Here is a 12,174-nt window from a genome sequence, read left to right on the forward strand (position 1 = left end):
TCTGTGAACGTTTGGGCAGGTATTGTTGGTGATGTCTTGATTGGGCCCCATGTTCTTCCACCTACGCTCAATGGAGCACATTATCATGATTTCTTTTGGGATACTCTACCTGTGCTGCTAGAACATGTGCCTTTACAAGTACAACACAACATGTGGTTCATGCACATTTCAGTCAAAGTGTTCATACGCTTCTCAACAACAGATTCGTTGACTGATGGATTGGTAGAGGCAGACCAATTCCATGGCCTCCACGCTCTCCTGACCTCAACCCTCTTGACTTTCATTTATGGGGGCATTTGAAAGCTCTTTTCTACGCAACCCCAGTACCAAATGTAGAGACTCTTCGTGCTCGTATTGTGGACGGCTGTGATACAATACGCGACATTTTTCCTGTAACAAGGTGTTTGAAGTCACGCTGGTACGCTCTGTTGCTGTGTGTTTCCATTCCATGATTAATGTGATTTGAAGAGAAGTAATAAAATGAGCTCTGACATGGAAAGTAAGCGTTTCCGGACACATGTCCACATAATATATTTTCTTTCTTTGTGTGTGAGGAATGTTTCCTGAAAGTTTGGCCGTACCTTTTTGTAACACCCTGTATATATAATGTACTGGCATAATGTAAAAATTAGTAACAACTATACTTTTATGAATACGTAAAATGTATTTTGACGAAGGAAATTGCAAGGTAAACATGCTAAACAGCTAATAAATAAAGTTATAAACATAGTAAAAAGAGAAGTATAACTCAATCACCAACAAGTCCAAATATATAAAATGAGAGGTATAACATGCCTTACAAAAATTGCATGATACCATGCGTTATACCACAAACAGGAAGTGATATCACAGCAACTAAAGTAGCCAACCTATGCAGCAGGATGTTTACTATAAGGTAACATAAATCAGCGCCTTCTAGAGCAAACAATTCTTGTAATATTTTGTCGCAACTGAATATGTGTTCATGGAACCCGTAGAAATTACTTGGACAATAAATTATTTCAAAATAAATTACATATACATAAAGTCATCCAAAATGAACGAAATATCCATCAAATCTAAGAGAAAACTCCAAAATACGTATTCCATAAAAAATAAAAATTAACATTTTATACCTACACCACCATTTATGCTCCCCTTAAGAGAACTGACTTGTATACACCTAGTGTTTATACATCCCGACGTGACTTGACGTGACGGTTCGTTGATGCGTCCATGGTCGCAACCTCTAGATTTTGTTTTTGTAATAATTCATCTCTGGCTTCTGTTACATCTTTGATGTAGCAGTGTACGCGATAATTTTGTGTGAGTGATGTATATTCAAGTATTGGGCAACTAGGTTATTAGATAGATGAAATTAGTTGTTCAGGAGTGCTTGGCACCGGAAATATTAGAATTAGAATGATAATGCAGCCGCCGAAGAAGGTATTGCAAGCAATTATGTTACTCGAAGTGCTTGTATCTCTAAATAAAATATTGGTCCCTTCAAACTACTGTTATTGTTATGTATTATAACTCCTAGTGTTTATTGATGGGCACGTGGATACAGCAATTAAAATAGTTTACGTATGTCAGATGACTAATTGCCCTCATTTGCGATAGAATAGAAAAAGTTAACTTACATTATGTTTCATTGTAAACCAAATATGTCATATCTGCATTTTGGGGTCTCGCTTTGCACTGTAAGCATCACTTCAGTTATAGTAGAGTTTGCTCCCTGCATTTTCCTCATTCTCATCACGCTAAATGCATGTTTACACTCGATGTTGACCGTTAGTTAAGTAACTTGGAATTCAGTACCAATTAATCCTCATTGGTTAAGTGAAATTGAATAACTATTGCTCTGTAGCTTTGTCTGTTCGTGAGACATAGTTTAAAATATATAGTCCCGTAGCATTCAGTTGTTTATAAACTGTTGTCTGTAGTAAGATTACAAATTTGATTCCCCATTTTATGAGTGTATTTTTGTGCCTACAGAAAAGAAGGAGCTCCAATGTTGTCACACCTTGTTGGTATTATGACAAAAAGGAGTTGCATAATACCCCATCAATACAAGATGGTATTGACTATGATACAGAATGTCGCTACAGAAAGGAAGGTGCCCGTTTCATCATTGACACTGGAACAAAAATGGACCTTGGATATAATACAATGGCAACTGGAGTTGTTTACTTCCATCGATTCTATATGTTTCATTCCTTTCGGAATTTCCCACGATATGTGAGTGTATTTTAAAATTGCCTATTCTTTTGTATTATTTTAGTGTACAGGCTACTATGATTGATGAATTCTTAACCCGAGAAGAATCCATCAGTGGAATACACTGAGAAAGAGTGAAATCGCATATATATTTGCCGTGTTTTTCAGTAAGAGTGTTTGCCTATGTGACTAGCAGACTAATAGGTGGTAGGAAAATTTATTGCTGTTGGTCAACAGAAAGTGTTGCTTTCTGCGGAGCTGTCAAATAGCTTCTTGTGTTATTTTCCAAAGAGTTGTTAGTTTTAAATGGAACAATAGTTGTTTTTAATGTGCACTTGAATCATTTAAACCAGCTGTGTACCTATCAATTTAAATCACATTCCTGTAGTGTTTATTTTGGGAGCTACACCCTTCAAAGTTTCAGAGGCAGATATCATACTCCGTATAATGCAGTGTGCCTTCTGAAGGTTGCGTACAAGATGTAATGTGCTGGTGTCACAGAGTGACAAACTTCCTCGATGCGCTGTTAGCCTGCTGCATGTCGCCATGTACGGCTGTATACGCATCAGGTCGAACCACACAAACAAATTGGGTTGAGTGTGCAATGGTTACTGCCTTTGGATGAAGATGGCATACACATACTGTGAGTATGTTGATATGTTGCAGATGCTCGGCGAATGCCGACTCAGTGTCACTGAAGCAGCCGAGGCATATGCTGTGAGATATCTCAGGAGAAGAACTGTGGCTGCCGTTAAATTCTTTATTCTGAACAACTGTTTTGGGAAACAGACAGCTTAGGGAGGTGCATCAGTAACAGATGAAGACCTGGAATAAGTGAGGAGAGAGAGGTGTTTGTTTTAGCTGCAATACACCATGATCCCCCCCATAAACCATGGACCTTGCCGTTGGTGGGGAGGCTTGCGTGCCTCAGCGATACAGATGGCCGTACCGTAGGTGCAACCACAATGGAGGGGTATCTGTTGAGAGGCCAGACAAACATGTGGTTCCTGAAGAGGGGCAGCAGCCTTTTCAGTAGTTGCAAGGGCAACAGTCTGGATGATTGACTGATCTGGCCTTGTAACATTAACCAAAACGGCCTTGCTGTGCTGGTACTGCGAACGGCTGAAAGGAAGGAAAACTACAGCCGTAATTTTTCCCGAGGACATGCAGCTCTACTGTATGATTAAATGATGATGGCGTCCTCTTGGGTAAAATATTCCGGAGGTAAAATAGTCCCCCATTCGGATCTCCGGGCGGGGACTACTCAGGAGGATGTCATTATCAGGATAAAGAAAACTGGTGTTCTACAGATCGGAGCGTGGAATGTCAGATCCCTTACTCGGGCAGGTAGGTTAGAAAATTTAAAAAGGGAAATGGATAGGTTAAAATTAGATATAGTGGGAATTAGTGAAGTTCGGTGGCAGGAGGAACAAGACTTTTGGTCAGGTGATTACAGGGTTATAAATACCAAATCAAATAGGGGTAATGCAGGAGTAGGTTTAATAATGAATAAAAAAATAGGAGTGCGGGTTAGCTACTACAAACAGCATAGTGAACGCATTATTGTGGCTAAGATAGACACAAATCCCATGCCTACTACGATAGTACAGCTTTATATGCCAACTAGCTCTGCAGATGATGAATAAATAGATGAAATGTATGACGAGATAAAAGAAATTATTCAGGTAGTGAAGGGAGACGAAAATTTAATAGTCATGGTTGACTGGAATTCGTCAGTAGGAAAAGGGAGAGAAGGAAACATAGTAGGTGAATATGGATTGGGGGGAAGGAATGAAAGAGGAAGCCGCCTTGTAGAATTTTGCACAGAACATAACTTAATCATAGCTAACACTTGGTTCAAGAATCATAAAAGAAGGTCCTGGAGATACTAAAAGGTATCAGATAGATTATATATTGGTAAGACAGAGATTTAGGAACCAGGTTTTAAATTGTAAGACATTTCCTGGGGCAGATGTGGATTCTGACCACAATCTATTGGTTATGAACTGCAGATTGAAACTGAAGAAACTGCGAAAAGGTGGGAATTTAAGGAGATGGGACCTGGATAAACTGAAAGAACCAGAGGTTGTAGAGAGTTTCAGGGAGAGCATAAGGGAACAATTGACAGGAATGGGGGAAAGAAATACAGTAGAAGAAGAATGGCTAGCTCTGAGGGATGAAGTAGTGAAGGCAGCAGAGGATCAAGTAGGTAAAAAGACGAGGGCTAATAGAAATCCTTGGGTAACAGAAGAAATATTGAATTTAATTGATGAAAGGAGAAACTATAAAAATTCAGTAAATGAAGCAGGCAAAAAGGAATACAAACGTCTCAAAAATGATATCGACAGGAAGTGCAAAATGGCTAAGCAGGGATGGCTAGAGGACAAATGTAAGGATGTAGAGGCTTGTCTCACTAGGGGTAAGATAGATACTGCCTACAGGAAAATTAAAGAGACCTTTGGAGAGAAGAGAACCACTTGTATGAATATCAAGCGCTCAGATGGCAACCCAGTTCTAAGCAAAGAAGGGAAGGCAGAAATGTGGAAGGAGTATATAGAGGGTTTATACAAGGGCGATGTACTTGAGGGCAATATTATGGAAATGGAAGAGGATGTAGATGAAGACAAAATGGGAGATAAGATACTGCGTGAAGAGTTTGACAGAGCACTGAAAGACCTGAGTCGAAACAAGGCCCCGGGAGTAGACAACATTATGAGACAGGCGAAATACCCTCAGACTTCAAGAAGAATATAATAATTCCAATCCCAAAGAAAGCAGGTGTTGACAGATGTGAAAATTACCGAACTATCAGTTTAATAAGTCACAGCTGCAAAATACTAACACGAATTCTTTACAGACGAATGGAAAAACTGGTAGAAGCCGACCTCGGGGAAGATTAGTTTGGATTCCGTAGAAATGTTGGAACACGTGAGGCAATACTGACCTTACGACTTATCTTAGAAGAAAGATTAAGAAAAGGCAAACCTACGTTTCTAGCATTTGTAGACTTAGAGAAAGCTTTTGACAATGTTAACTGGAATACTCTCTTTCAAATTCTGAAGGTGGCAGGGGTAAAATACAGGGAGCGAATGGCTATTTACAATTTGTACAGAAACCAGATGGCAGTTATAAGAGTCGAGGGGCATGAAAGGGAAGCAGTGGTTGGGAAAGGAGTAAGACAGGGTTGTAGCCTCTCCCCGATGTTATTCAATCTGTATATTGAGCAAGCAGTAAAGGAAGCAAAAGAAAAATTCGGAGTAGGTATTAAAATTCATGGAGAAGAAGTAAAAACTTTGAGGTTCACCGATGACATTGTAATTCTGTCAGAGACAGCAAAGGACTTGGAAGAGCAGTTGAACGGAATGGACAGTGTCTTGAAAGTAGGATATAAGATGAACATCAACAAAAACAAAACAAGGATAATGGAATGTAGTCAAATTAAGTCGGGTGATGCTGAGGGAATTAGGTTAGGAAATGACACTTAATGTAGTAAAGGAGTTTCGCTATTTAGGGAGTAAAATAACCGATGATGGTCAAAGTAGAGAGGATATAAAATGTAGACTGACAATGGCAAGGAAAGCGTTTCTGAAGAAGAGAAATTTGTTAACATCAAGTATAGATTTAAGTGTCAGGAAGTTGTTTCTGAAAGTATTTGTATGGAGTGTAGCCATGTATGGAAGTGAAACATGGACGATAACTAGTTTGGACAAGAAGAGAATAGAAGCTTTCGAAATGTGGTGCTACAGAAGAATGCTGAAGTACAGAAGAATGCTGAAGATAAGGTGGGTAGATCTCGTAACTAATGAGGAGGTACTGAATAGGATTGGGAAGAAGAGAAGTTTGTGGCACAACTTGACTAGAAGAAGGGATTGGTTGGTAGGACATGTTTTGAGGCATCAAGGGATCACAAGTTTAGCATTGGAGGGCAGCGTGGAGGGTAAAAATCATAGAGGGAGACCAAGAGATGAATACACTAAGCAGATTCAGAAGGATGTAGGTTGCAGTAGGTACTGGGAGATGAAGAAGCTTGCACAAGGTAGAGTATCATGGAGAGCTGCATCAAACCAGCCTCAGGACTGAAGACCACAACAACAACACCAACACCATGATCTCCATGTCAGTTTACAAGACATTGCTGCATTCGCTGGTTTTAGCCTTACGTCTGTTGGTGTATAGAACAGGGTCACAGGCACCACCTGTCACTGTCCCAGGTGTTTCATGGGAACAGTTTCAGTTGGAGAGCTACTTTCTGTGAATGTGCCATGTGTAATTACACTCTGACTGCTTACAAGATGTTATGTTCTTTGATGAGTGCGTGTTCACAAATTATGGAGCAGTGAATTGTCATAGTAAGCACTACCAGGCCACAGACATTCCTTGGCGGGTACGACCTGTTGAACATCAGTGATCACCGTTCAAAGATATGGGAGCTTAGAGTTCGCACTGAGGCGTTCAGTCGTTTTTCCCTTGAACGATCTGCAAGTGGAACAGAGGGGGAAATACCGGGTGATGAAAAAAGTCAGTATAAATTTGAAAACTTAATAAACCACGGAATAATGTTGACAGAGGGGTAAAAATTGACACACATGCTTGGAATGACATGAACCAAAAAAACACCCCATATTGCTAGATGCGTGAAAGATCTCTTGAGCGCGTCGTTTGGTGATGGTCGTGTGCTCAGCCACCACTTTCGTCATGTTTGGCCTCCCAGGTCCCCAGACCTCAGTCCGTGCGATTATTGGCTTTGGGGTTACCTGAAGTCGCAAGTGTATCATGATCGACCGACATCTCTAGGGATGCTGAAAGACAACATCCGACGCCAATGCCTCACCATAACTCCGGACATGCTTTACAGTGCTGTTCACAACATTATTCCTCGACTACAGCTATAGTTGAGGAATGATGGTGGACATATTGAGCATTTCCTGTAAAGAATATCATCTTTGCTTTGTCTGTCTTTGTTAGGAATAACTTTGTTTTGGAATAACTGAACAACAGATTCACTGGAATATTGTAGGTGTGCTGTGGTCCTCAAGAATGGCATGCACTGTCATCCGATTTAACACCAGTAGATTTATTTTTGTGAGGATATCTAATGAATTGTGTTTGCCACTGAGCCCACAACCCCAGATGATCTAAAACAGCATGTCATGACACCAGCAATGTTACACCTTGTCCGCAGATCCCTTAAAAGGTGCTTTGTGTTGTGCATTCAGGAACATGGACATACATTTGGACAGCTGATTTTAATCAACATTCCACTGAAAATGAAATGTCACGTGGCTAGGGCTTCCTGTCGGGTAGGCCGGTCACCTGGTGTAAGTCTTTTGAGTTGACGCCACGTGTGCCGATGATGATGATGATGATGATGATGATGATGATTAGGACAACACAACACCCAGTCCCTGAGCAGAGAAAATCTCCAATCCAGCCGGGAATTGTACCCGGACCCCTTGGCATGCCAGTCCGTCATACTGACCACTCAGCTATCGAGGCGGACAACATTCCACTACCAGAACATCCATCACCACACAGTCATGTATTAGGTAGTGTCTGGTATCTGCCCCTGTAAAATTGAAGGGTTGTAGCTCCCAAACTAAACGTTATAGGAATGTGGTTTAAATTGATTTATGCATAACTGGTTTAAATAATTCCAGTACACGATAGAAACAACTATTGTTCCATTTAAAAATTGTATCTCTGCTGTAACTCTTCAGAAAATAAAACAATGAATTATGTTCATAGCTCTTTGGAAAATGTTTCTTATGTTGATCTGCTCCAATAAATTTTCCATTACCTATTAGTTTGTAAGTTACAGAGGCAAACACTTTTACTGAAACACCATGTGTGTGTGTGTGGAGGGGGGGGGGGGGTAATAAGAAAGAAGCTGTGTTGTTACTTTCCTCGATTTACATAGTATTGTAAGTCTCACTGATAAATTGTCAGCATTCCATGATAAGACAAGCAACTAGCATAAGAGTGTCTCCGCAACATTGAAGATAGGTAATTGTATCGTTAATTTTGTAAACTATGTAGTAGACTAAGATTTGAAATGAGAAGTCACACAGTGGTAGCAAAAGTGTCAAAGGAATAAAAAGTGACCCAATTTCACATTTGTTTTGAAAACCTGTGAAGAAGTAATTTGTAAAGCTGGGATTCTTTGAGGAAGTTGGTGCAGTTTAAGAAAGAACTATTCTTGAGGCTTGGAAGCTGAAGACTGCGAAGTTCTGTGTTGCATGTGTAGGCACACATAGCACGTTTGGTGAACATAGGTACAATATGTATGACACTTGTTTCAGTCAGAAACAACCATCACCAAATATGTCTAAAATTGTGAAGAATCTCTGGAAAGTACTCTTCAGTATGAACTCTCAGTAGCAAAAAGGCGCATTTGAAACGCATCTTTTCTCCACTGTTCACTACTAAGAGTTCATTGTACGTTGAAGATGAGTTAAATACACTTGTGTCCAAAATTAAAGCAACAAACTGCTATTTTCCTGTTCTGTGTCTAATTCACGATATAATCACACAAACTGTCGACAGATGTCCATACAGATCTTGTTCTGCACAGAAGATAGCATTCAGGTCAGCAGACAACCGTGCCAATTACAACATTAGGGCACCTATCAAACGGGGTAGTGTTTGCTGAGTAGTCCCACGTACACAGTCGCTGTGTGTGCAGTAACAGATGGGTCAGTATGGCACAGAGAAGATGCATACCAGACTATCTGTATTGTAGGGCCATAGGAAGAGTCTAAGCAGGATGTTTGCAAACTGATGGCTTAATGTGAATCGTTATGTTGTTTCTTAGATGTGGCAAAGTGCACAGAAGGCTTTGGCAGAATGACCTTTATTATCAGAGACCTGCTGTATATGAACCTGTGACACTTCATCACATAAGGAAACCTCTAGAGTGGAGTTGCCAACGTGCCATCTAGGCGGACAAACAGTGGGCCAATGTTCTTTTCACAGATGAGTCCCGATTTTGTCTGGGGAGTGATTCTTGACAGATTTGCATCTGGAGGGTATGTGGAACATGATTTCGGAATCCAAACATTGTGGAAAGAGACCGATATTGAGGAAGATCCCTGATGGTGTGGGAAGGGACCACTCGAACATCTCTTCATGAAATTGTATGGGTGAATTGGCAAGGTGTGACTGATGCCATGTATTGTGATGAGATTTTGGGACTACATGTGTGGTTGTTGGGAGGTGCTGTGGGCCTAGACTTCGTATTGATGGACGATAATGCTCAACCTCTTAGAGCACAGGTGGTTGATGTTTTCCTTGAAAGGAAGATATTGCATGCATGGCGTGACCTGCTTGCTCTCCTGATTTGAATCCTGTACAACATGTCTGGAATGCACTAGGGAGACAGGTTGCATCACATCAGGATTCACCAACCACTCTCAAAGACTTGTGAGCAGCTCTGCAGGAAGAATGGGCATTATTGCCTCAACACAAGATTGTTGACATCATTCACAGCATGTCCCGTTGTCGTCGGGCCTGTATTGCTGCCAGAGGTGGTCACACCCCACACTGGGCACATTAAACAGTTGTCAGAATGTGTGCACAGATCTGTGTTGGAAAAAACAAAAAATATTTTTATCTACTGTTATGCGGTTGGTTGTTTACGTTCTCTATTCTTTACATTGTTTGTACTTTCCTGTCGCCTGTTTATACTGTTTTGTGGCAAAATAAACACAACCTTGGAAAATTTCCGTTTATTGCTTTAATTTTGGACACCATTTTATGACTGAAATATGAAAACACAAATTTGTGCTCAGTGACAGTAAGCGAAGAAAATCATTCAGATTACATAAAGTGATCTACAGTTTTTCTTAGGGACAAATAAGATTTCAACTGTGGATTTGGATGAATTTAGCTCTGGCTCGCTTTTATCAGTCTCATCAGATGCTGGATTACTTTGTGTGAACGTGCCCAGTGTGCCGCTACGTAAAAAAGTACAGCAGGTAACACAAAAATATTAGTAAATAAAATAAACTCACAATGTTACAATATTACTGGGCATTTAGGGAAGAGAAGTAGCAGTAAGAATGCCAAGTAGTGAACTGTGATTTCAGTGTAATAGGTATCACAAAGTCTCAAGGAAGTACTGAAAGGCAGTGAGAAGACGAATAGTTTATTAAATGGAATGTTTACAGTACAGAAAATTACTGTTCGAATCTTGTCACATAGTTGTAAAAGGGCACACTGCATGCAATTACACTCCTGGAAATGGAAAACAGAACACATTGACACCGGTGTGTCAGACCCACCATACTTGCTCCGGACACTGCGAGAGGGCTGTACAAGCAATGATCACATGCACGGCACAGCGGACACACCAGGAACCGCGGTGTTGGCCGTCGAATGGCGCTAGCTGCGCAGCATTTGTGCACCGCCGCCGTCAGTGTCAGCCAGTTTGCCGTGGCATACGGAGCTCCATCGCAGTCTTTAACACTGGTAGCATGCCGCGACAGCGTGGACGTGAACCGTATGTGCAGTTGACGGACTTTGAGCAAGGGCGTTTAGTGGGCATGCGGGAGGCCGGGTGGATGTACCGCTGAATTGCTCAACATGTGGGGCGTGAGGTCTCCACAGTACATCGATGTTGTCGCCAGTGGTCGGCGGAAGGTGCACGTGCCCGTCGACCTGGGATCGGACCGCAGCGACGCACGGATGCACGCCAAGACCGTAGAATCCTACACAGTGCCGTAGGGGACCGCACCGCCACTTCCCAGCAAATTAGGGACACTGTTGCTCCTGGGGTATCGGCAAGGACCATTCGCAACCGTCTCCATGAAGCTGGGCTACGGTCCCGCACACCGTTAGTCCGTCTTCCGCTCACGCCCCAGCATCATGCAGCCCGCCTCCAGTGGTGTCGCGACAGGCGTGAATGGAGGGACGAATGGAGACGTGTCGTCTTCAGCGATGAGAGTCGCTTCTGCCTTGGTGCCAATGATGGTCGTATGCGTGTTTGGCGCCGTGCAGGTGAGCGCCACAATCAGGACTGCATACGACCGAGGCACACAGGGCCAACACCCGGCATCATGGTGTGGGGAGCGATCTCCTACACTGGCCGTACACCACTGGTGATCGTCGAGGGGACACTGAATAGTGCACGGTACATCCAAACCGTCATCGAACCCATCGTTCTACCATTCCTAGACCGGCAAGGGAACTTGCTGTTCCAACAGGACAATGCACGTCCGCATGTATCCCGTGCCACCCAACGTGCTCTAGAAGGTGTAAGTCAACTACCCTGGCCAGCAAGATCTCCGGATCTGTCCCTCATTGAGCATGTTTGGGACTCTATGAAGCGTCGACTCACGCAGTCTGCACGTCCAGCACGAACGCTGGTCCAACTGAGGCGCCAGGTGGAAATGGCATGGCAAGCCGTTCCACAGGACTACATCCAGCATCTCTACGATCGTCTCCATGGGAGAATAGCAGCCTGCATTGCTGCGAAAGGTGGATATACACTGTACTAGTGCCGACATTGTACATGCTCTGTTGCCTGTGTCTATGTGCCTGTGGTTCTGTCAGTGTGATCATGTGATGTATCTGACCCCAGGAATGTGTCAATAAAGTTTCCCCTTCCTGGGACAATGAATTCACGGTGTTCTTATTTCAATTTCCAGGAGTGTATTTGAAAACTTATGTGCGTTTACTTTAGTTGCCCAATACATAAATAAATGTGTGTTGATGATGAACTGAAATTGGATATCTGCAAACGAGTAGCGATAGCCATAGTTAAAACACAACTGTGTGTTCCTCATAATGAGTAGATAAAGGGAGAACAATTCATACTTGGACATGTGAGCTACTTTGATGTCATTCTTTACATTTATACTTTTTCCATGAATACAACATTTCCTAATGATGTGGAATGTCAATTCAACACAAGTTTTCTTTGCACAATATGTGTCACTACTTCATATCCAAAAAATTCATATATTGATTAGGGGTTGT

The 12,174-nt window shown here is 42.0% G+C and overlaps 1 protein-coding gene across 1 annotated transcript in view; it reads left to right on the forward strand.

Moving 5' to 3' along the window:
• Window positions 1–1,252: 1,252 nt before the first annotated feature.
• Window positions 1,253–12,174, forward strand: part of LOC126092168 (cyclin-K) — an 88,002-nt gene continuing 77,080 nt past the window's right edge. Inside the window, exons 1-2 of the mRNA XM_049907643.1 lie at window positions 1,253–1,425; window positions 1,978–2,220. Of these exons, the coding sequence (XP_049763600.1) occupies window positions 1,402–1,425; window positions 1,978–2,220 (267 nt within the window). The 5' untranslated portion in view covers window positions 1,253–1,401. The remainder of the gene's footprint in view (window positions 1,426–1,977; window positions 2,221–12,174) is intronic.

The sequence above is a fragment of the Schistocerca cancellata genome, chromosome 7, assembly GCF_023864275.1.
Source record: "Schistocerca cancellata isolate TAMUIC-IGC-003103 chromosome 7, iqSchCanc2.1, whole genome shotgun sequence".
NCBI lineage: Eukaryota > Metazoa > Arthropoda > Insecta > Orthoptera > Acrididae > Schistocerca > Schistocerca cancellata.